This window comes from Triticum aestivum, chromosome 5A (genome assembly GCF_018294505.1).
Source record: "Triticum aestivum cultivar Chinese Spring chromosome 5A, IWGSC CS RefSeq v2.1, whole genome shotgun sequence".
NCBI classification, from domain to species: Eukaryota; Viridiplantae; Streptophyta; class Magnoliopsida; order Poales; family Poaceae; genus Triticum; species Triticum aestivum.
This window is the reverse complement of record NC_057806.1, coordinates 220,034,185-220,060,003: the sequence shown is the minus strand read 5'-3', so window position 1 is coordinate 220,060,003 and position 25,819 is coordinate 220,034,185. Positions and strand designations below refer to the sequence as shown.

Sequence of the window (25,819 nt, the reverse complement as noted above, 5' to 3'; positions counted from 1 at the left end):
TATCAAAGTCACACCAAAGAGGCCATATACTAGAAACGGTGGCATCACATGACTTATGGATTTGACATGCTTTCTTTGGAATGTCGCGTTCTTACAACGACATCAACGTGTTTCAACGATCTTCGGTGTGTCAGGAGGCTTTGCAATGGGGAATCACCGTCGTGCAACTACACCGTCAACGACCGAGACTACAACATGAGATACTATCTTGCTGATGGCATCTATCCTCAGTGGGCGGCGTTTGTGAAGACCATATCTGAACCGCATGGCAAGAAACAAAAGTCACTTTGCAACAATGCATGAAGCAGCTAGGAAGGATGTGGAGAGGGCATTTGGAGTGCTTCAAGCTCGTTGGGGAATTGTCCATGGGTCTGCAATGATGTGGGAATCAGAAACTTTATGGCAGGTCATGACATGTTGTATTATTTTGCACAATATGATTGTCGAGGATGATGTAGCCCAAACCAATGATTTTGAAGCACCCGAAGAACAAATTAAAATCCCGGAAGATCAATATGCAATTCAGCTTATGAAATTTCTACAGGTGCATCAGAATCTTCGAGATCATCATGTGCACACGCAGCTACTCAATGATCCTGTGGAGCATATGTGGACTCATAATGAAAACCAAAGAGCTGATGTTTGAGTTGTGCACTTAAAATAAATTATGTAAACACTTTAGTATCAATATTTGTTATTTACGCGCGACATTGACTTGTATGATCGACGTGCATGGATTTTCATGGATTCGAGATTTCGGATTTGAGACATGTGGATGTCGTTAGCTAAATATGAGGACCCGTCCGGATGCGTTGGAGCTGCAATGATGTGGGAATCATAAACTTTATGGCATGTCATAACATGTTGTGTTATTTTACACAATATTTTTGTCGTGGATGAGGGTGATGGTGTAGCCCGAACCAATGATTTTAAAGCATATGGAGAACAAGTTAAAATCACAGAAGATCAAGATGCAGCTCAGCTTATGAACTTTCTGCAGATGCATCAAAATCTTCGAAATTATTATGGGCACGCACGATGACTCAATGATTTTGTGGAACATATGTGAACCCATAATAAAAATCAAACAACTGATGTTCAAATTATGCACTTAAAATAAATTTTGTGTAAACATTTTGATATGAATTTACATGTACTCAAGAGTCCGGATTTAAAATATGTGGATGCCGGGAACGACAAGAAGTCCCGCGTCTATGGACCGGCCGGATTTGCCAATGTTCCGAGGACCCTTATGAGGTGCTCATGTCCGCAATAGAAGAAACTATTTCCTCGCTATTCTACCACTGGTGAATCCATAATGAAAACCAAAAAACTGATGTTTAAATTGTGCACTTAAAATAAATTTTATGTAAACACTTTGATATGAATTTGCATGAACTCGAGAGTCTGGATTTAAAATATATACAGATGTCGGGAGCGAAACAAAGTCCCACGTCCACGGACGGACCGAATTTACCAATGTTCTAAGGACGCTTATGAGGTGCTCATGTGACGGTCAACCGTGCAATAGAAGAAACCATTGCCTCCCTATCCTACCACCGCCTTGCCCCCCACCCCCAAATTAACGTCCGCCGCGAAGGTCTTCCCCCTTCCCTGGAGTCACCAGAGCCGCCTTCTCGCCGAAGCAGGCCCGCTACCTTCAAGTGGAGAAACTCAGGCTTCCTCGCCTCCACCTCTACCTGGTTGGTGTGCATCTGGACGCGATTCGTTTCGTCGGTAAGGAGACGCTAGCTTGCATGGATCCAACTTCGTTTTGATCTTTCCTTTGCCGTGAGGTATTATCTAATCAAACCGTGTGCCTCATCTACGACATCCGGTACGAGTTGTCCCCATCCGACCGAGGCGGTGAGCATCCGCTCATGCTTTTCTTTTGGTATTACCGTATTAACCCTGACCTGGTACTTCTTATAGGAGTTTGTTTTCGCAATATTAGAATCGACGGGTTCAGCTGAACCAGCATGCCCTGCTTCAAGTGTACCTCTTACCTTGGGTCTCTGATTATGTTGGTCTCGGGGATTCTTACTTCAATGTTGGTTGCCTTTTGTGTTCGTTATGTTTGTGATTAGGAGGCACATGTTATTTCACTATAAGAGATGTACGAAGTTAACCCTATTATGCGCTTATGCTTGTCATATTTGTTACTTCTCCTGTGTTTGGACATCTGTGGTCATCAAGTATTTGATTGGACCAAAACTCCAGCTTTCTAGGATATGGATTTCAGGAAATTCGTGCTATGCTTTTGGAATTTTATCTAGTGAAGTGATGGGAAATAATCGAATTTGAACTCAATTTGTAGGTGCCCGTTCATATATTCAATTATTGAGTTGCATGGCATGCTTAGAAGGTGGTTATGATACTTTCACTGCATGCTATGAAATCTACTCATTCCAGTCATGCATGACTTTTGTAGAACTAGTGGATCAACATTTTGTGTATTATGCTTGTTCCCCAAGTGAGCTTTTTTGCAACCATACCAGATCAGAGGCATCCCTCTTCTGCATATAAAAGTATTACATATTTATTGTTAAATAAATCTCATATCTATCATGATACAAGGCAACCTGTTGGATGGCCTGATAGTCACGATTTTGAGGTGGATTTGATGTGAAACACGATGAACACGAAGAACATGGGAGAAAACTTGAGAGGAAACACTCACATATACAAGATTCATCACCAAAGTACACAAATCTCGTGCCAAATAGAGATACACCTCAAGGATCCAACAACAAGGAAAAGTAAGTAACAAGGATAGTTCATCCCTAATCCAAGAGGAATTGGAGGTCTGTACAGATAGTCTTCCGAAAAACTCTAGGAGAGACGGATCTCGATAACCCAAGAGGATTCTTCTCAAAATTGGAGGTCTTGATCTCCAAAGAAGAGGTAGATGAGCAAAGTGCTCTCAAAAACTTAGTCTAAACTTTGCTAACCCTAGATCTAAGATGGAGCACAAAATATATAGTCTAGCCATGAAGAGAAGGTAGGTGAAGGAAAGTTACACGGGCCAGTGGCCCTCTTCTCTACGTAGACAAGTCGGACATTCTAGTAGTATATTAGAGCTTCTCTCATGCAGGCCTGGATGGTTTGATTTTTATGGCTTAATTCTCACGTGATGTCGAAGGATATTTGCTGATACCTACGCAAGAGCAGCTAGCTAGCGACACGCATGCTGCTTTCGGCCTTGAGACTTGGAGCGCATGTGCGCCCTGGTCTGCCGACGTGCGCCAAGTTGCTAGCCTTTTGATTTTCCTTGATACACGAGTAGCAGTGCTGGTGAATCGGATATCTTGATGCTTCAGCTTCAAGTGACTAGCGTGGATAAAGGTTTTGATGAGCAGCACGCGGCAGTTGGCCACCAAGGCCGACAACCGCGTGACAACTATCAACACAACGGTGGTACATCAGTTACAGAGTCCTCAAATTGGAGAGCGGCGGCCGCCGTCGAGATCAATTGGGTCGGGCTAATTGCTAGCGCCGCACTCAATCATTGTCAACGCCAAAATTTCTTCTGACCCCGATCTGATTTGTCCGCCGCCGGATTTTTCTTTGCTGTCGGTTGACAAGCTCGGAATCAATGTAGACGAAATAGCCCATCTGTTCTCTGAGTTCACCATGCGGGGCCTGCATGGGCCACCACTGTGAGAGTAGAATCCGACATATCCCTCGATCGGGTGTCCTAGCGAGGTGAGTAGATGGAGGGGAAACAGGAGACCAGATTTACCCAAGTTCAGGCCCTCGTTACGAGGTAAAACCCTACTCCTGCTTGTGTGGTATATTGCGATAGGGGTGTACAAATTACAAGATTTAACCGAGGGATTGTTTGTTGCATATCGACTAGCTTGGCTCGACTTATATAAGTTACCAGGGCCTCTAGGTTTACATGGACCTAGTCAGCTATGTCGGTGGAGGGGAGTCCTCCACAGCTCGGCCTTCCTTGTCTTGAACAACAAGGCTTCCAGAGTCTTCCTTCTATAGGGCCATGGGCCGGCATGATGGCCCATGGCAGAAATTGGCCTAGGGGGCCTCGGGCCGGCCTACTTGGGCGATAATCAGAGAGGTGAGGCACCCTTTGGCCGTAGCACCGTCAGTTATGTTGTTTATGGGGCGACAATCACAACACATATGCCAAGTACCATCTTTCTTATGAACAATTCCTTAGTCTCTTTGAAGTTGACGCGATAAGGGGAGGGGCATCGGGAATGAGGTCGATCCTATGTTCAATCCCATGCAGTGGAGGTATGCCCGGTGGGAAAACATCCTCAAATTCCTACAAAACGCAAGTCATCACAAAAGGAAGCGTGGGTGAATCGTTAGTCAACATGACTTCATTTTTGTACAAGAATACAAAGTAAAGCACGTGTGATGGGCTCTGCCTCACATTCCTTTTTTGGTGGTCAAGAGGTTAATGTCCTTGTTGGCGTTCAACATGGAAGCACTCATTTTTGGCTTGTGACGCTCACTCACTTTATGGCGGGTCACTCCATTACTAGATTCCCATATAGCATGCAAAGGTTGAAGCTTGAGATTTATTGACGATGATTTGACTCGCAGTCATCGGCCGAAGCACATTCCTTGCCCTTCCACTTGAAGCTATAGTGATTGGTGCGCCCATTGTGAATGACACTGCGGTCATACTGCCAAGGGCGTCCCAATAAGAGATGGCAAACGGTCGTAGCGACCGCATCGCATCCCAAGGTATCCTCGTATGCTCCAATCTTGAATGGGACTTCAATAGTATGCTCAACCTTGATAGTGCTGGAATCACTTAGCCATTGCACTTTGTATGGATGAGGATGTCGCTTCTTTGTGAGATGTAACTTGGCGTGAAGTTCCTCACTTGCCAAATGGTGGCAATTACCACCATCAATGATGACCCTGATAGACTTTCCTTGGATGCCTGCTTAGTGTGGAAGATATGACATCTTTGGTCATCATCATTTTGTTGTTGAAGGTCAAGATCTTGGAGACAACAAGGGCGGGGCTTTAGTCGTTGTTGCAGAAGACTTGATCATCTTCGTCTTTGTTGACTTGTCGGTGTAGCTTCCAATTCTTCTTCAATATAATATTCACTCTCCATCTTCATTGATGATCATGGTCCGCTTGGTGTGGCGCTAAATTGACTTGTGGCTGTGCCCCTTGTAAGTCAAGCATTCATTGCTTGGATTTTTGGTCGAGACCCTTGAAGGATTTGCAGGAGTAATTCTAGGCTTGGGAGCGCTTGAAAGGAGGACGACTTGGAGAGGTCGCCGGTACTTTGGAGCTTGATGGGGCACCACTAGTGTCTGTTGTCTAAGTATAAGGCGTCGTGCTTGGTGAAGCTTGAGTGTTGGTGTTGAAGTTCCGTGAAGTGTAGGAGTACTTGCAGTACTTACATCTTCTTGCACTTGTTGCTCCGTTTTTGTTGTTTGGCGAACCAACTCTAGCAAGTAGTTGTATGGTTGGAAATCCGCAATCCGCTTGATTAGGTGGTTGAGTCCATTGAGGAAGCGAGCCATTGTTTGCAAATCGGATTCCTTCACATTGGCTCAGAGAATTGCGATTTCCATCTCCTTGTAGTACTCTTCGACGGTCTTGGTGCCTTGCTTGAGTACTTGGAGCTTCTTGAAGAGGTTGCGGGTATGGTGCATGTGCACAAATCTCGCTCTCATGACTTGCTTCAATGGGGACCTCTCCTTGCTCTTGTCAATGTTCTGTGAGTTGTTCCCACCGTATGTGGACGTACTCATCAAACTCGAGCGAGGCCATTGCCATTTTCTTCACCTTGTCAAAGTTGTGGACACGGAGCATTTTGTCCACGTTGAGTGCCCATGATTGATATTCACAAATGGATGGCTCACAAGGGTAGTGGCAAGGAAGACAAAGTTGTGTGACGGAATGACATACCTCGTTGACACCTCTACCTTGACAAAATCGGAGGGCACCCGCCTTGCTTTTGGTGTTTGTGTTAAAAGGATGACATATCATCATCGTAGCCGAGCTTGGTTGTTGATGGAGGCTGTGTAGGGGCTAAGTTCTTTTGGGCGGCTTAAAAAATAAGCTGTCTCTCCCCAGCTTAAAAAATAAGCCGCTCCCTAAATTTGCTGTGACTTCTAAATTAATTATACCATAACTAGTTCAGAAGCACAAATGAATGAGGGAGACGGCTTATGGGAAAAGCTGGGGAGGAGGCGGCTTATTTTTTAAGCCGCCAAACGAACTGGCCCTAGATGTACTTGGCATTCTTGTTGAAGAAGCCGGACGTCGAAGCCAGCAAGATGCCCAACTTGCTGGCAAAGTTGCTGAAGTTGTAGTCAAGTCAGACCAAGGTCGGATAGTCCGATATTCTGGACTAAGTTGGATAGACCAACTTCGCCTAGGCTGGTGTGGGTCAACTTGAGGAAGAACTCGAAATTGGAGGTAGTTAAAGAAAATCAAAGGCAGATCAACTCACATATCACCAGATCCGTGGATCAAATCTAACCAAAACTCACCAGAAACAACAAATCGCTTGAAATCGGGTGACTATTTTTGTGGGGATTTTTGAAACTGGGAAGAACAAAAACAAAATTTGTCTAGAAATATGAGGGAGAGGGACTCCAAATTGTGGCAACCTGCACATGATACCAAGTGATATGGGGAAGCTGTTTGGTGGCCTGATCTTCACGATTTGAGGTGAAACACGATGAACAACGGGGGAAACATAGAGAAAACACTCACATAGACAAGATTCACCACCAAAGTACTCAAATCTCATTCCAAAGAGAAATACACCTCAAGATCTGAGGAATTGGAGGTGCTGATCACCAAAGGAGAGGAAAAGAAGGTAACAAGGATAGTTCATCCCCAAATCCAAGAGGAATTGGAGGTCTTGAGAGATAATCTTCCCAAATCTCTAGGAGAGATGGGGTCTTGATAATCCAAGAGGATTCTTCCCCAAACTGGAGGTGTTGATTACCAAAGGAGAGGTAGATGAGCAAAGCTCTCTCAAGAATTTGGTCTAAACTTTGCTAACCCTAGATCTGAGATGGAGTACGGAATATATAGTATAGCCCTGAAGACGTAGGTAGGTGGAGAAAGCTACACGGGCCTGTGGCCCTCTTCTCTGCGCGTAGACAAGTCAGACATTCTGACATAAGTCGGACAGTCTGACTTGTCGGATGTTCCGACCCCATGTCCAACATAGTATTGTCCTGATTCAGAGAGCAATGTGGTAAGTCGGACCCTATGCTGGACATGAAGTCCCGAATATCTGACTTGTTGGACATCAGGTCGAATGTTTGAATCGGAACATCTGACTTTGTCCAGAGAGCATTTTGGTAAGTTGGACTATCCAGCAGGGTTTGGTCCTTGGTGATGTTCCTCGCTTCCTCTTCGAGCCCCTTCTTCTCGTTGCTTGAATCCTTCATATCTAAGAATGCACAATGTTCCCTAATGAGGTAGTAGCGACGTCTCATATGAGTGTATAGGAAGCTCTACTAGGAAGTCATGTCGGTTTCAATGGTTCAATTGGAGCTTGTGGGGTTGATGATGGGTTCGTGGTAATGTCCATAGGATGCATCGTATCACCATGGGTTTATGGTCGAAGTTGCAGAAAGCCCCATATCTTGGCCGGTGTTCACTTAGATTCAGGTTTTATGGGACTATGGCTGGACAAGTATTTGTCCTAACCAAATCACAACTTGATTGCAGCTCAATGGCAGAGCAGATTCACAAAAGAGGGAATCTCTACAGTAGGAAACTTTGTCAGAGACCACAGAAGGGGCTAAAATTGGTGGGGTTCCTTGAAACCTTATTACCATAAAACCTGGGTTGAAGTGCCGCTAGCTAAGAAACATGGGGCTTTATTTATCTACGGTTTTGTGAAATTTATTCTCACTTTCTCAGGGAGATTAAAGAGAAATCTGTTTTGTCTGATTTGACATCTGGTGCACCACACTTAAAATGCTACTATGATTAGTAAACATATCAACTTGACATATTCTTAGTATTCATCTTTTCTTTGCAATTTTATTATGCAGAAACATAATGTCTTTTGAAGATAATGCAATGGCTAGTCGTATCACCTCGCCCTCATCAAAAGCTATGGTATCAGAATCAGATCTTCGGATAATAAATGTTGCATCAAATGTGGATCATTCTCAAGCAAATAACCAGGCAAGTGCAGTCCTCGGTCCAGTGGCTATCTTTTGGGACATTGAGAACTGCCCTGTTCCAAGTGATGTACGGCCAGATGATGTTGCTGGGAATATACGGATGGCATTACGGCTGCATCCTGTTGTTAACGGTGCAGTTACAGTTCTCTCTGCTTATGGAGATTTCAATGCTTTCCCTAGAAGACTCAGGGAGGGATGTCAGAGAACCGGAGTCAAACTTGTCGATGTTCCAAATGGGCGGAAAGATGCTGCTGATAAGGCTATACTGGTAGATATGTTTCTCTTTGCTCTGGACAATCATCCACCGTCATCCATTATGCTTATATCTGGTGATGTGGACTTCGCTCCCGCTCTCCATATACTTGGTCAGCGTGGATACACTATTGCCCTTGCGATTCCATCTTCAGTTACCGTCTCATCGGCTTTGAGCAGTGCTGGGAGTTTCGTGTGGGACTGGCCTAGTCTTGCCCGTGGTGCAGGCAGTGTACCCCCCAGATCCTTAGGGCATCGTGCTGCTGATCCTTTAGTCTGTCCTAACAGTGTAACACCGGGGAAATTTCCTGACATACAGACTGAAGAGGAGGCCATTGTTTATATGGGAACTTTTAGGAATGAATATGGTGGCAGAACAACCAGCAACCAGATTAATTGCTATAACTCTTCACAGGTCACCGGAGAATCATGCAAAGCTTTCTGTACTCTGGCGGATGGCAGTTGTGGCACCGGCACGTCATCGAGGTCACATCATGTATTAGGTGGTTTGAATGAAGTCCCAGTGATAGACCAAGGATTTACAGGCGAACAATCATGGTGGGTTCGTCCGGGTGACCTTCAAGGCTTGAAGGGTCAACTAATAAGGTTATTTCAGTTATCTGGTGGATCTGTTCCACTTGTCCGTGTTCCTTCAGAGTATTTAAAGCTGTTCGGAAGGCACCTGTATGTAGCAGAATATGGAGCTGTAAAACTTGTTCATCTTTTCGAAAAGCTGGCTGAGTCTTTTGTTGTCATAGGGAAGGGTCAGAGGAAGATGATTTGCCTACGCAATTCTGGTGATAGGAACATGAAGAAATGTCCAAGCACACCAATAATTTTGAAAAATGAAAAGAGATTGAATGCTACTCTCGAGGAAGGTACTAGTGAAACATGTCAGCAGTTGAGCAGCTCATCAGAAGATCTCTCAGAGGATGAACAGAATATTAACCCTGACGTAGATGGAGCATATGTGTTTGATAGCCATCTATACAAGTGCAGAACAGAGGTCGAGGCTCTTCTTGTCTGTTACTTGTCGTGCCCTCTTCCACTCTCTCATTTTGAGTCCCTGTATGAGCAACGGTACAAGAAGACTCTCGACTACCAGAGCTGTGGAGTTGATGGTCTGGAGGAACTGCTTAACAAGTTAAAAGATGTTGTCGAATTGAATGTAGATGAGATCAGCAACATGAAGTTCATCAAAGCCAAGTCACCAAAATGTAGTCCCTCAAAGCCATGTTAAATAGTGGTTGTCCTAATATCAGTAGTATAGTCACTTGAGTACTTAGGATTTTGTTTCCTCGCTGAGCATGTTTGTCAAGCACTGGGCTGACGTCTATTTTAATCATGTCGGTGGGATAGGAGCAGACGTGCAGTTGCACAGCAAATGCTTGCAATATTATCTTGTTCTGCTAATCTAATCGAATATTGGTTGCTTCATTTATTGAATAGTGAACCATCTTTTGGCTGTTCGCCACTTGTATGCTTGGATACCTCATTCTTGTTAGGTTAGACATGACTTGTTTGTCGCACTGCTGAATTCGGAATGTAATCATTGTCAACAGATATAATGATTATTATTCTCTACAGAGGATCGTCATCTTCTAACAATGCATCATAAGCTATTCCCAACACACCATTTCATTTTCGGCTTTTGCCCGGTTTTCCGTAATTAACTGGACAATTCTCTTCTACTTATTAATAGATGAGGCAATCTTTGCCTCCGTTTCAAAAAAAATACACCATTTTTATGTACGTCGCAATCGACAAGTTCACAAAGTGGCCAGAGATGAAAGCAGTGAGGAAGGTCACAGCTCAGTCAGCCGTCAAATTCTTCAAGGGACTAGTGTGCCGTTTTGGTGTACCCAACAGGGTTATCACCGACAACGGTACATAGTTCACAGGCCGCACCTTCATGCAATATACCCAAGACCTCGGCAGCAAAGTCTGTTTCGCTTCCGTTGCTCACCATGTGAAACCTCGTTTTCCCCCAAGCTATCGTGCTCCCATAACTCTAGGCCCTAGGGCTCGTTCCTGGGGCCAAGTTTGGTCGTAGTCGCGGCGGCGAAAGGATGAAACAAGGAGCCTGAACCCGCCTCATCTCTGCCTCCGCCAAGGGCGCGAGGAAGGTCGAGCGAAGTGGGGAGACGACAAGGCCTGTTGTCGGGCAAGGAAATGTTTATCTTGAAGATATCAAGGATTTACTCCTTGTCGTGGGTTCCACCCGCAAACAAATGACCCGGCACGCATCCCTTTTTCATTAAAAACGTTCCACTTAGGTACAGTCCATAGGGAATGAAAAACATGAATGATGAGATTACAAGTTTTAAATTCAACAAAGGCCCGAAGGCTTACAAACTAAAAAGAGATAAGGTGTCTGTAATCCCTTTCTTGTCCCTCTCCTCAGGGGGCATGTCAAGGAGGCGAAAGAGACAAAAGGAGCACCTAGGCGAACTACGGGTGGCAGAAAACACCAAGAGAACATCTTGGTGGCCGTCCAAAGGCTGGATGGTGATGGCGGCGCCGGAAGCAGAGCTCGAAGATGAGGTGGTAGGACGTCAGCACGCGTCGAAGGCGTCGGTGCCCGCGTACTCCGACTTGACAGCCTTGCCGCCCGCTCTCTTCCTCTTCTGCAGCCTCCCAACGCCAGCCGCCCAAGGAGATGACCCCGAGAAGTTCAGGGAGCCGGTGACGCGGATGATGGGGTCGCCGGTGCCGCATGGAGCGGCACCTGACACCTAATCGGACCCGTCATCCTGCCGCCTACTATCCTCGTCGTCGCTGCCGCTGTCCTCCTCGTCACTGCCGCCCGAGGAGGAGTCTTCACTATCAGAAGAGCTCTCCACGCAGCACCTTGCACGGGTCCCAAAGCACCCGAAGACCTTGACGGAGAGAAGGCCACCCTCCATCAGCTTAAAATGGAGAGTAAGCCCCTCCGTCAAGCGGTGGATATGGGCAAACGCCTTCCATCCCCGATGGAGATACATCACGTGAGGGGCGGGGAAGTCGACACGGGCCCGCGTGCCACTGATCCTGCAGCCCCTCATGTGCAGCCACAATGACTCCGGCGAATCCAGCTCCATCTCCCGCGCAAATGGAGTCGGGAGACGAAGGCAACGGCGCGGCGGCCGGCGCAGCCTGACGAAGAACTCACAAGGGTCATCCCCAACATGGCCCTCCATTGGAGGAGGAGCTGCTGGCGGAGGCGAGGCCGGCGCGCCACCCCGTCCTCCTCTTTCCCGAGCGCCCCGGCCTCACCAACGGCCTCGCCCCCTTCCCCTTCCCCTCACGGCTGGCTCTGCCACCACAGGCGCAGGAGAAGGAGGGACGCGTTGTCGAGCGGCGACCCTCGCCGCCACTGTTGAAGGACCGGGGTTCCCTCTCTCCATGACGGATGGAAGGGAGGAGCAGAAGCTGAAGGAAGAAGAAGATGAAAGAATGCGGGACGCCATCCCCCCTCCCGCTCTTTATAAAGGATCGGGGTTGGGGCCTGGCCGCCCCGCTCGGCCAATCAAGACACGGGAGGCGCAGGGAGCCAGGGCCGACCCGCTGCCCCAACCAGCGACGGCCCGGTTTCCCGCCTCCACCGTTTGCCACCCCAAGCGCATGGGAGACACGTGGTGAACGTGCAGAACCGAGGGGACGGGTGAGGCGACCTCTCCCCATCCCGTGATCATGGGGAGTGGATGCCTCGAGGACCGCGCCTCGGCCCCATTCAGTAAATGGGCCGCGCCTCCACGCCTCCCTCCATTTATGGGGAAGGCGCGAACCGCCCCCTTTACTACGACGTGACGCATGCCTGCGGGAACCAACCCCACACATGCCGCCCACGTCACACGCGCCTCCTCACGCCGTGCCACGCGCGGGAGTCGTGGGAAGCGCAGCGCGTGAAGAATCTTACCGCGGTAAAAACCGCCCCGCCTGCTCGCGCACCGTTTTTGGGCCTAGCCCAAACAACGCGTTGCGCTTATGTGTGGACCAGGCCCGGGGGCTCCTGTCGGTGTACAAAAAGAGGGGTACACTTTTTGTACCCCTATAATTGTGCACGTGCAGTCTGAGCCACGGGCACCACCACATCAAGCAAGGCAAGGGAGGTGAGCCAGGGTAAGACCGAAGCTCAAGAGAACTACGACGCCAAGGCCAAGACCACGAAGAGCAAAGGGGACAAAGCGGACTCCCCGACAAGATCCTTGCCGGGAGACAGTTCTAGAAGCCCCGGCAAGACCCTTGCCGCGGCGACTCGTCCCGCGCCTATGGGGCGAATCACCCTTGAGTCCACTGCCCCCAAGGGGCAAGGATTCGGGAGACATCCCCGTGGCAGCATGCAGATCTTCGTGAAGACATTCAAGATCAGATACGCACTAAGGAGGCGACAACCCTTGGCGGGATCCCAGCCGAGGAGGACCACAAGGCCCCCGGCAAGCGCCTTGCCAGGGATGACAGCAGGCGCCTCGGCAAGACCCTTGCCGGGGCCCCGGCAAGGCCCTTGCCGAGGACACGCGCAGGGCCACCATCAGGCCCACGCCGACTGAGCCTCCACCATCGCATGCATGCAGCTGCCGACCCAACCAGCTGGGCAGGCACCTGCGTGGCGGCATGCAGATCTTCGTGAAGACCCACCACTGCGCCACCTCAGCTGCCTGCCTACCTACGTGGCATCTTAGGCATCGCTGGCCAGGGCGCGTGTCGACACAAGAAGGAGCAACGATGGATGAGACAGATCTCTCCCCCGTCCCCGATAAAGTAAGGACACCTAAGCAAGACGCATTAAAGGTGCCTTGTCATGTAATGCAAGGGATAACCTCGCATCACTGTACCCTTTCCACCTCCTGTGTGCCACTATGGCAACCCCTTTTCCTATAAAAGGAGGCCCGAGGCGACCAGGAGAAGGATTCGGCTTTTTGGAGCTCCTCACGCCCCATAGCTAGCTCAAGAACACAAATATACAATCCACCAAAGCAGGAGTAGGGTTTTACGCATCCTTGCGGCCTGAACCTGGATAAACGAACCGTGTGCTACCTGTTAGATCCGCTCTTCTCACGACCCCGCGCCCCGCCAACCGTAAGAGGGATTCCTGTGATCCCATAGGTGTCGTTCCACACCGACAGCAAGGTGGATATCATTATAACATACCATGAACTAAATATAATACAAGATAAAGGCTTACACTCTCCATAAGTTACAACATGTATACATGAATACATCAATACATAGCAATCATCATACAGAAGAGCAGGATCCGACTACGGATGAAATCAAATGAAAAAGAAGAATGACATCCACCCTGCTAATCCCAGGCTCCCTGGCCCGGAACCTATTCCATGATCGAAGAAGAAGTAGAAGAACTCCAAGACAAGAAAGTATGGCTCTCACATCAAAGCATCTCTTTACCTATACCTGCAACTGTTGTTTTAGTAATCTGTGAGCCACGAGTACTCAACAATCCCATTACCATGGGTATAAGGACTAGCAAGGCTTAATGGGTACAGAATGGATAAGTGGTGAGGTTGCAGCAAGCAACTAAGCATTGTATGGTGGCTAACTTACGAGTACAGATTAATATAAGAAACTACGCAACGATCGCAAACTAGTAATGATCAAGAAGTGATCCTGAACTACTTATGTTTAAACATAACCCAAACGTGTTCTCCTCTCGAACTTCCTGCAAAAGAGACAGTCACGGTTACGCACGCGGTTGGTGTATTTTAACTGAGTTTACTTCAAGTCCTCTACAACCGGATAGTAACAAATTCCCATCTGCCACATAACCGCGGGCACGGCTCTCGAAAGTTTAAACCCTACAGGGGTGCCCCAACTTAGCCCATGACAAGTTCACGATCCGCGGAGACAATCCTCCATCGTGGGACCCTTCGATTAGACTCGGAATCCCGATGCACAAGACATTTCGACAATGGTAAAAAAAAGTCCAGCAAGACCTCCCGGCGTACCGACACCCTGATAGTAGCTGCGCGTATCTCGTCTAACGCCACGTCCAGATAAGCTAAGCGTACAAGATTCAGATACCCCAAGTTTCCTAGGGGTGGTCCCGCACGGTGCTCTTGTTTGGAACCAACACCATCAGCACTGGCCCCCCTTGTATGTAGAAAAGAATCCTCTGGTTCCTGACGCCCTATGCCAATTAATTATTTATGGCAAATGTTAAAACCAATGTCGGGCCTTGCTGGAAGAGTTTTATTCAAAGCGAACTGTCAAGAGGGCCCCATACCCCTCACCGTGTTAGGGACACAAAATCAAGGAACATAACACCGGTATGACGGAAACTAGGGTGGCAAGAGTGGAACAAAACATCAGGCATAAGGCCGAGCCTTCCACCCTTTACCAAGTATATAGATGCGTTAATTAAATAAGAGATATTGTGATATCCATGTCTCAACATGGAACAACCTACAACTGCACCTGCAACTAGCAACGCTATAAGAGGGGCTGAGAAAAACGATAACATAGCCAGGCAACGGTTTGCTAGGAAGGTAAAAAGGTTAGAGGCTATCATGGCAATTTGGGAGGCTCGATAACCAAGTGGTAGGTAGCGCGGCATAACAATAGCATCGAGACAACTACCATAGGAAAGATAGTAGTGAGAACTAGGGTAACGATCATCTTTCCTGAAATCCCGCTAGGAAGAAGAACGAGTCCTCACAATCGCAACGAAACCGGAACTATCGAGAAGCAGCACAACCAGAAAGAAACATACAACATGGTTGTCGGATTTTGGGTTTCGGCAAAACCCTTGAGGTTCGAACACTGGGGTGCGCACGAAGATCTTTCCTTCCCCTTGCACTCTCCCTCACCGCAATCTCAAAGCTCAGTGCGTCGAACTTGCAGAACAAAGGGACACAAGATTTATACTGGTTCGGGCCACCGATGTGGTGTAATACCCTACTCTAGTGTGTGTGGTGGATTTCCTCTTGGGCTGAGGATGAACAATTACAAGGGAAGAACAGCCTCCTGAGGAGAGGTGCTCTTGTGCTAGGTGAGTTTCTGTGGATGGGGATGATCTGAATGGCTTCGGATCCATCCATGATGAGGTGCCTCCCTACGGTGGTGGCTAGTCCTATATATAGAGGCCCGGGTCCTCTTCCCAAATATTAGGCGGGAAGGGATCCCACAACGACCAATTTGAAGGGAGACAACTAGTACAAGTTATCCTGACTAAAGGTGGTCTTCGCCTGCCAAAGGCTCTGGTGGTGATGCTGTCCTGGGCTCCACGGTGACCTCCGTCCAGACGTCCTGCTGGTCTTGGTCTCGTTGCACTGATATGGAAACCTTTGCCTGATGCCTCGGGACTCCTCGCCTACGCTTGCCTCTTTAGCACCAAAGTGGAAACGAGGAAACTGTGTGCGCTGGCGCCCTCCTGGCGCCCACCTGGCCTTGGTCGTCATGGCTTGCGTAACAGGAACCTCGCGAGGTGCCCCTTGCCTTGATCTCTCCGCCCCTTGCAAGCCAGCCTGGTGAGGCCGCCCCCGAGGAGGTCTTGCGTTGTCTGCCTCGTGAGGCTCGGCCCCTCGCGAGGGTCTCGTGTGTTTGCTAGTGAAGATGGGCCGTATGGGGCCACTGGCGGAGCCACGCCATGTGATGAGGACATCAATAACATTGTTACACCCACAGCCCCTACTGCTATACATACTGGACCAATTACTAGAGCTCGCGCATGCCAATTGAATTATTAGGTACTTTCGTTTGTTGGTAACGATTCTAATGTTCATGAGAATATGATGCTGCCAAAATTGGATACATTTGTTTTGCTTACAATTGAAGGGCATAGCTTGGACAAGAAAGATGAACCTTGGAGCAAGTTCAAGCATGGAGATGATGGCATGCGCAAGGGGAACAAGAACGGAGTTACAAGTGATGATTCCAGGACTTTGAAGCCACCATAATGAGTGCATGAAGCCTTGGAAGAAATATACAAGATGCCACTTCATAAATTTCGTCCAGAGGCTATTCTAGGTGCCGTGTCACCTTATTTTTGGGCCAGGCCCATGTAATTTCGAAATACTTGATTATAGGCAGTTTTTAGAGTCCGTATGTGTGGGGAAACACGAGTTAGGGTTGGTTTCGGACCCCTCCTCCAAGGGCCACGAAATTCCCCCCTCTCTCCTCCATATATACAGCCCTTAGGGCATCATTTAGACTTTGGGTTTTGTTTAGATTAAAATTCGCCATAGCTGCAACTTCGCGTACTTCGTTTGTGTTCAATGACCAGACAAAGGCGTCACATAACCCCACCTTGATCAATAAAGATTTCCTCTTATATTCGCAATATCCAGATTGCAATCTCAATTTCTTGCTTGTTCTGCGTTTGTCTGCAGGAAACAGTCCTTCGTGGTCAGGTTGATCATGCTCCGGCGTGGTTAATAACCTCTCGGAGTTGGTTTAGCGATTGCTAAGGCGCGACATCCTCGCACATTCGTAGTCGGATCGTCAAAGTCGACTTCTGTAAGTGCATCTAGTGCCACCCCTAGTTGGTTTTGGAGTATTGACAACAAACCTAGTTGAGGGACTAATGTGTTTGTGAGAATTGCAGGATAACACAGGTAGAAGACCCTCATTGATTCGGTTTTCTTACCAGAGATGACCCCTAAAAATGTATGAAGACATTGATGTCAAAGGTGGTATATGAAGATATTCACATTGAAGACTATGACAAGAGAAAACATCGCATGAAGCCTATGGAGCTCGAAGACTTAGATCTTTCGTAGCTCTTTTTCCTCTTCCTTGTTGAGTCATAGGAACCACCGTACTGTTAAGTGGGGTCCAAGAGAACCATTCAGAATGACTGAAGTGATGCTTAAACAAAACCTATGTCTTCGAGTGAAGACTATGAGAGCGAATTTTGTCCAGAGTCGGACAAGTCAGCTTTGCTTGTAGCCCAAGTAAAGTTGCCGTGTGAGTTTGAAATCTGATCGTTGGAACACGTGTCAGTTCCTTAGTGACCCAGAGTCATTTCGGACAAATCAGGTCGGTTTGCCTAGTGGCTATAAATATCCCACCCCCTACAACCATAAACGGTTGGCTGCTCAGACTTAGTGTACGGCTTTTGTCGTTTGAGAGCAACCCACCTCGAAGCCTTTGAGAGAGAATTCCTTGCGAGGATAAAGCCCTAACCACCCAGAGCCAAAGAGAATTAGGCATCACTTAAGTCTTTGTGTCTGTGTGATCTGAAGACTTATTACACTTGAGGACTATGCATCCTCCAGTCGGTTAGGCGTCGCGTTCTGAGCATCCAAGAGACATTGTGGATCGCCGGTGAACGAAGTTTGTGAAGGTTTGGGAGTCTACCTTGAAGACTTACCAGAGTGATTGAGCGAGGTCTGTGTGACCTTAGCTCAAGGGGAATACGGTGAGGACTGGGTGTCCTGAGCTGCGTGTTCAGGACTGGGTGTCCGGGACTGTGTGTCCTCAGGTTTAAATACCTAGCCGCCCTAACCAGACGTACAGTTGTCACAACAACTGGAACTGGTCCAACAAATCATTGTCTTCAACGAGTCACTGGTTTCATCCTTCCCGTCCCTCTACTTACTGTTACTCCTTGTGAAGTCATTGTATGATTGCACTATCTTTTGTCTTCACTAAGTGACTGCGTGTTCTGTTTGGCTTCATAATATCTTCCTACCTGATCCTTACTGCATTGCTGCTATTAGTCATTGTGCTCTCACTTGAATACTTGACTATGGCTTGCCTAGTGTAGTCTACCTTCCGCTGCATGGTAATAGGTTTATTTCTATCGTTTGTCTTCGAAACTTCCATGTTTTGAAGACTTTCATAAAAATCGCCTATTCACCCCCCCTCTAGTCGATATAACGCACTTTCAATTGGTATCAGAGCGAGGTACTCCCTTGTTCTGTGTGATTCGGTTTATCCACCTGGAGTTTTAGCTATGTCGACTGCAGGGATAATCAAAGTCTCCGCTGCGTGCCCCGTCTTCGATGGAACTGAATATCCCTACTGGAAGAATAAGATGCGCATGCATCTTGAAGCCATTGACGTCGACCTATGGTATGTCATCAAGAATGGCGTTCCCAAGGCTGGAGAAGGTGTCACTGCTGCTAATGTCAAGAAGTTCGTTCAACTGGACTCTACCGCCAAGAATATCATCTGTGGTCATCTGACCAAAGGACAGTATGGCCGTGTGAGTGCTTTGGAAACATCTAAGCTGGTCTGGGACTGGCTCTCCAAGGTCAATGAAGGCGTCTCAACCCAAAGAGATCAGAGAATTAGTGTCCTTCGCAACCTCTTCAACCACTTCAAGCGAAATGACAATGAGAATGTCCAGCTCACGTTTGATCGACTCACTAACATCACAAATGAGCTTCAAGCCCTCGGCGCTACTGAGATCACCAAGCATGAAGTCGTCAAGACACTACTGAGATCACTTGACAGTTCGTTTGACACCCTAGCCCTGATGATTCAAGAACGACCTGATTTCAAGACACTCGATCCGTCCGACATACTTGAGAGGCTCAACACACATGAGTTTCAGCTTTCTAAGAAAAGAGATATCTACGGTCCAAACTATGGGCGAACTCGTGCCTTAAAGGCAAAAGCTGTCTCCTCATCTGAAGAAGAATCTGACAGCAGTTCTGATGATCCTGAAGACATTGGAAAGGAACTTGCTATGCTTGTGAAGAAGTTCCAAAAATTCACCAAGAAGAAAGGCTTCAGAAAGTCTTCACGATCAAGCTCAAGGAATGATGAAGCTTCTGCTCATGACTACAAGAAGAAAACATGCCACAAGTGCAAGAAAACTGGCCACTTCATCTCTGAGTGTCCGCAGTGGGACAATGAGAACAGAAAGAAGAAGAAGAGCAAGGAATATGACTCTGACGACAAGAAGAAGAAGAAATACTCAAAGTCTTCTTCCAAGTCTTCCTCAAAGTCTTCATCACACAAGAAGAGCTCATCTGGCAAGGCACGTGCGTTTGTTGGCAAGGAAATGGATTCAGAGGAGGAGTCCGCTTCTGAGGAGGCGGAGGTGGAGTCTGAGGAGGAGTCCGATTCTGGCGTTGCAAGTCTGGCTACAGCATACGTTGCCAAGTCCATCTTCAACACTGAAGACAATGACTTCACCACCGACACCGATGCAAATGACAAGGACTACTCTGCTCCTACCTACTGCTTCATGGCACGCGGTGCCAAGGTAAACTCACGCACTACTCACTATCAAACATCAAGTGACGATGACTCTGATTGTGGTTCAAAACCCAGCTACAAAACACTTGCTAAAATTGCAACTGAACAACAGAAAGCCATGGAACATATTCAAAAACTGTTAGACAAAAGCGATGATCTGTTAGGCGCAGAAATGACTCGATCTGAGTCCTTAATTGAAGACATAAAAAATCTTCACGTTAAGTATGAGGAACTTGAAAGTCGTCATGAAACGCTCTCAACAACTCATGAAAAGCTTTCCTATGATTATCTTCAAAGGAAGCAAGATCTTGAGAAATTGAGAGCGGCTCATGAAGATCTTCAAAAAGAAAATGAGTCACTTCGCGCCAAACAGATCAGTTCCGCTCAGGAAGGATTTGAACCACCATGTCTTAAATGCATTGAGCGTGAAAATGCTACTTCTGTTGCTGAATGTTCTACTGCTGCTACTGTTGCAATATCTTCAACTGTTGATGTGGGAACTAACCCCTCTACTGAGGATACCACTGCTATTGCTGATGAGAATGCTAGGTTGAAGACATTGCTTGAAACAGGGATGTACAAAAGTCTCAAAGGGCATCAGACACTATGTGATGTCCTCAAAAGACAGATCCTGAACCGAAACCCTAGGAAAGAGGGTGTTGGGTTCGTAAGGAAAATGAATGCTGATGGCTCTTACTGGAAACCTGAGCAGTACCCCAAAACCACATGGGTTGCTGCAAAGGAACCTTCAGCAGATCCATCCAATCTATCTGGATTCACTTGTGCTAACCCCGTTGTCATTGATGAATCCTTTGATGCAAACTATAAACTGTTTAAGAGTCAGAAAGGTGAAGTGTTTGCCAGGTACATTGGTACTAACTGCAGGAATGGACCGCCTATGAAGAAGATCTGGGTTCCGAAAAAGTGTCTGGAGAATCTTCCTGTGAATGTCATCATGACACCACACGTGAAGAAGACAAACCTCAGACCACAGGCTTCATACGGTCCAAAGGCTTCATACAGACAGAGGACTCACTTGAGTCGCACTAACGCAAATGTTTTGCAGGGAAACCATACTCAGGCCTATGAATATGAGCGCGGTTCATCAAACCGCCATGTTCATAAGACCAAGAACTATTCTGCGTATTCTTATGAGTACTATTGTCCGCCTGCAAGACTTTTTGCTAGGGCTCCAAAGCCAAAATTCTCAGACGCTGCACTTAGACTTATTGCTTCTAAGCCACCCTTGAAGATGTGGGTGGCTAAGAAAGCTTAACTCTCTTTTGCAGGGAAAGGTCTCCAGCAGAAAACCAAAATCGTCTGACGCTATTGCTGGGGACCTTAAACATCTTGTAGGGCGCAAGATCAAATGCCCGAATGGTCTTACTATGTACTTCGTTCCTGAATCGCTTGCTACTCTCCCTATCAGTCCTAATCTGGATCTAAGCTTTCATAACCCACTGGTTCGTCAAATGTTTTTGCTTCACAATTCTCTTCGTGAAGCCTATCCCCCTAACTGCACTGTAGGGTACGACACCAGCGTCTTCAGAATGGATTATTGATAGTGGGTGTACCAATCACATGACTGGCAAAAGAAGCCTTCTTATGGACTCAACCTTACGTCCATCCGACAAGAGTCACATCACATTTGCTGACACTGGTAAAAGTAAGGTATTGGGTCTAGGTAGAGTTGCAATCTCAAAGGATCAACACATGGATAAAGTCATGCTTGTTGAATCCCTTGGCTTCAACTTAATGTCTGTCTCAATGCTTTGCGATTTGAACATGATCGTAATATTTGGAAAATATCGCTGCCTTGTTCTAATGGAATCTGACAAGTCTCTAGTGTTTGAAGGGTATCGGAAAGATGACTTGTACGTGGTAGATTTCTCAGCAGGACCACAACTTGCCGTATGTCTTCTAGCAAAGGCTTCAGAATGCTGGCTCTGGCATCGGAGGCTAGGGCATGTCGGCATGAGGAACCTCCACACCCTTGCAAAGAAGAATCATGTCATAGGCATCGAGGGCGTCAAGTTCAAGAAAGATCACTTATGCGGTGCCTGTGAAGCAGGGAAGATGACGAGGGCCAAACATCCCTCGAAGACAATCATGACAACCACTCGACCCTTCGAACTGCTCCACATGGATCTTTTCGGTCCCACTCATTACTCAACTCTTACTACTACTGCTTGCCTCTATGGCTTTGTTATTGTTGATGATTATTCTAGATATACTTGGGTGCACATAATCCTCTACAAGACTGAAGTGCAGGATGTCTTCAGACGCTTCGCCAATCGAGCAATGAACAATTATGGCGCCAAGATAAAGCACATCAGAAGTGACAATGGCACTGAATTCAAGAACACTGGCCTTGATACATATCTTGATACCTTGGGCATCACACATGAATTCTCAGCCCCGTACACGCCACAGCAGAATGGCGTCGTCGAACGCAAGAACAGAACACTCATTGAGATGGCCAGAACGATGCTAGATGAATACAAGACCCCAAGAAAATTCTGGCCTGAAGCCATTGATACTGCATGCCATACAATCAATCGTGTTTATCTTCACAAGCTTCTGAACAAGACATCTTATGAGCTCCTTACTGGCAAGAAGCCAAATGTCAGCTACTTCAGAGTATTTGGCGCCAGGTGCTGGATCAAGGATCCACATCACACTTCAAAATTTGCACCAAAAGCACATGAGGGTTTTATGCTTGGATATGGAAAGGATTCGCACTCCTACAGAGTCTTCAATCTCTTTCATTATAAAGTGGTTGAAACAGTGGATGTGCGATTTGATGAGACTAACGGTTCACAAAGAGAACACCTGCCAAATGTGCTAGATGAAGTTCCATCCAGCGAATCAATCAAGCTGATGGGAACTGGAGAAATCATGCCCTCTGAAGCTCAACCTGAAGAGGAACTCATCATCTCCGCACCTGATCAACCTAAAGACAATGCTCAGCCTGAAGACAATCCCTCTAACAACGACAATGATCAGCAAGAGCAAAATCTTCGTCCTGTACATCCTCGCGTTGCCAGTGAAGTGCAGATTGAGAGAATAATTGATAGCATCAATGCACCAGGTCCACTCACTCGATCAAGGGCAACTCAGCTAGCAAATTTTTGTGGTCACTTCGCATTCGTCTCAATAACAGAACCCAAGAAAGTTGAAGAAGCCTTCATGGAACCTGAATGGATTCAAGCTATGCAAGAAGAGCTTCAACAGTTTGAGCTGAACAATGTATGGGAACTGGTTAAGCGTCCTGATCCTCGGAAGCACAACATAATAGGCACCAAATGGATATACCGCAACAAGCAAGATGAGCATGGTCAAGTTGTCAGAAACAAAGCTCGTCTCGTTGCTCAAGGATATACTCAAGTGGAAGGCATTGACTTCGATGAAACATTTGCTCCTGTGGCTAGACTTGAAGCCATACGCATACTGCTGGCCTATGCAAATCATCATAACATACTTCTATAACAAATGGATGTGAAGAGCGCCTTTCTCAATGGCAAAATTGAAGAAGAGGTGTATGTTGCACAACCGCCTGGCTTTGAAGATCCAAAACATCCTGACATGGTATACAAGCTCAACAAGGCACTGTATGGCCTCAAACAAGCCCCTCGGGCCTGGTATGACACACTCAAATATTTCCTGAAGAGCAAAGGCTTCATACCTGGTTCCCTAGACCCCACTCTCTTCACGAAGACATATGATGGTGAACTGTTTGTGTGCCAAATATATGTGGATGACATTATCTTCGGCTGCACCAATCAGAAGTACAGTGAAGAGTTTGGATATATGATGCAAGAGCAATATTAGATGTCCATGATGGGAGAGCTGAAGTTCTTCCTCGGTCTTCAAATACGACAGCAACGCAACGACATCTTCATATCTCAAGAAAAGTATCTCAAAGATTGCCTGAAGAAGTTTGGTATGCAAGACTGCAAAGGCTTCACGACGCCAATGCCAGCCAAGCATCATCTGGGTCCTGACGACAATGGTAAAGAGTTCGATCAAAAGGTATACCGCTCCATGATTGGTTCTTTGCTTTATCTATGTGCATCTAGGCCAGATATTATGCTTAGTGTTTGCATGTGTGCTCGATTTCAAGCGGCACCAAAGGAGTCGCATCACTTAGCTGTGACGCGAATTCTTCGATATTTGGCTCACACCCCAACTCTAGGATTATGGTATCCAAAGGGCTCAGAGTTTGATCTGGTTGGATTCTCGGATGCTGATTATGCTGGTGACAAGGTGGATCGCAAGTCTACATCAGGCACATGTCATTTTCTGGGACGATCACTTGTATGTTGGTCTTCAAAGAAGCAGAACTGTGTATCTCTCTCTACTGCTGAATCTGAATACATTGCTGCTGGATCTTGCTGCGCTCAGCTTCTGTGGATGAAGCAAACACTCAAGGACTATGGCATTCATCTGAAGCAAGTGCCACTCTACTGCGACAACGAAAGCGCCATCAAGATTGCCAACAACCCAGTTCAGCACTCGAAGACAAAGCACATTGAAATTCGTCATCACTTTCTCAGAGATCATGTTGTGAAGGAAGATATTGATATCATACACGTCAACACTGAAGAGCAATTGGCAGATATCTTCACCAAGCCCTTGGATGAGAAGAGATTTTGCAAGTTACGGTGTGAGCTAAATATCTTGGAATCCTCAAATGTCCTGTGATTAGGCACACATCCTAACACTTATGCATATTGATGACTTAGATGTGCAACACACGAAGAAAAGTATATCTTCAATCAATGAAGACATACATTCTAAGTGTGAATACATTAATGTGGAATTTGACTTCGGAGCGCCACGATAATTGTGCGCCGTGTCTGGGTCTAATACTTCCTATACGGTGGGTAACGCCACCACCAAACTTTCTGTTTGAAGTGCTTCACTCATGGTGTTACATTAGCTATGTCTTCACATTTGGTTTGGCTTCAATCTCAACATGTCTTCATGATTATCTTCACTATGTTGATTATATATATATACTAGTGTTCTGTCCTCTACAGCATTCACTTATAGCTATGTCTTCTTGTTGAATCTTTTGAACTAAGTGAATGTGATCGGACCCTAACCTCTCTATGCTTTCTATCTCAAACTCTATCTCTCCAAATCATATGCATTCTATTGAAACTGTCGAATGTCTTCTCTGCGTCCTTGTCAGCAGAAGATACAGAGACAAACATTAAGTCCGTTTTCAATGCTCATTCCTTCACCTGAAACCCGGAGAAGTGGGAACGACCACCCGACAATCCAGGCGTGCGTGGGACGTGGAACAACCCCCGATATGCTGCATGACGGCCACGTGCCCATCAGATGTGAATCGCCAGGGGCACCTGTGTAATAACGCAGTGCCGCCCCTGTACCTATAAATACACGCCTCACCACAGTCATTATCTCTTCTTCCACTCTCGCACGAACCCTAGCGCCACCGCTAGCCCTCGACGACGCCGGCGACGAAGCGCTTCGCTGCCGCAACCTCTCCGACGCCGTCTTCACGCCGACCGCGGACATCGTCCTCTCCGCCGTCGCCGTAGGTGTCCTCCGTCGCCAAGTTAGGGCACGGAAGATCGAACTGCTCGGCCTCCTCTTCCACTCCGTCTAGCAGTTCTTCGTGTGGTAAATAAAACTTCCTTTTTACGGCCCCGTTGATCCTATAGCTTTGTCACTTTCTACCACAAGCAGTTTCTATTCACACAAGTTGGATCTCTTTCATACTGCATCTCATAACATGCCTAGTATATTCACTTATGCTTCACAAAGTAGTTAGATTCCTCACTTGTACTGATCTCTGGATTCGTACAAATCTGGAACCAACTCCTTATCTATGAGTGAATGTCTTCGCACGATGAGGTCAATGTCTTCTAAACTGATTTATCTTCAAAATCTTCTGAGAATGCATATGACCTCTTCCCCTTCCCTCGCACCTTAATGCTGTCACAGGTACATGTCCGTGGGAGAATCCCTTGGTTCTCATAGTCTGCATTCATTTGCAGAATTCTTACAGCATCATATAAATTCTCCCGAAGCCAGTTCCTGTTTGTCCAGCAAGCGAAAACCTTTGAAGCCTTTGAACGTATTGAAGCCTTTCAGTTTAAAATTCATGGCTTCAGAGAAATCTGCAAGGAAGGGTGGCAGAAAGCGTCGAGGAGAAACATCAAGAGATCTGCCCGATGACCTCTCAGAGCTGTACAAGACAGATCCTGAAGAGGATTACAATCAGCGCAAGACAC

General features: G+C 46.9%; 1 protein-coding gene across 3 annotated transcripts; it reads left to right on the top strand.

Annotated features, from left to right (window-relative positions):
* The first annotated feature begins 1,508 nt into the window (after nucleotides 1–1,508).
* LOC123102817 (uncharacterized) lies at nucleotides 1,509–9,875 on the top strand. Of its 3 annotated transcripts, none has more exons than XM_044524252.1 (2): nucleotides 1,509–1,737; nucleotides 8,019–9,875. In XM_044524252.1, exon 2 carries the CDS (start codon nucleotides 8,026–8,028, stop codon nucleotides 9,643–9,645), a length of 1,620 nt encoding a protein of 539 aa, XP_044380187.1. In that variant the 5' UTR covers nucleotides 1,509–1,737; nucleotides 8,019–8,025; the 3' UTR covers nucleotides 9,646–9,875. The 3 variants fall into 3 exon arrangements, with proteins under 3 accessions (XP_044380187.1, XP_044380189.1, XP_044380190.1); XM_044524254.1 differs by having other exon boundaries at nucleotides 1,515–1,866; XM_044524255.1 differs by having other exon boundaries at nucleotides 1,516–1,894.
* Nucleotides 9,876–25,819: the final 15,944 nt, after the last annotated feature.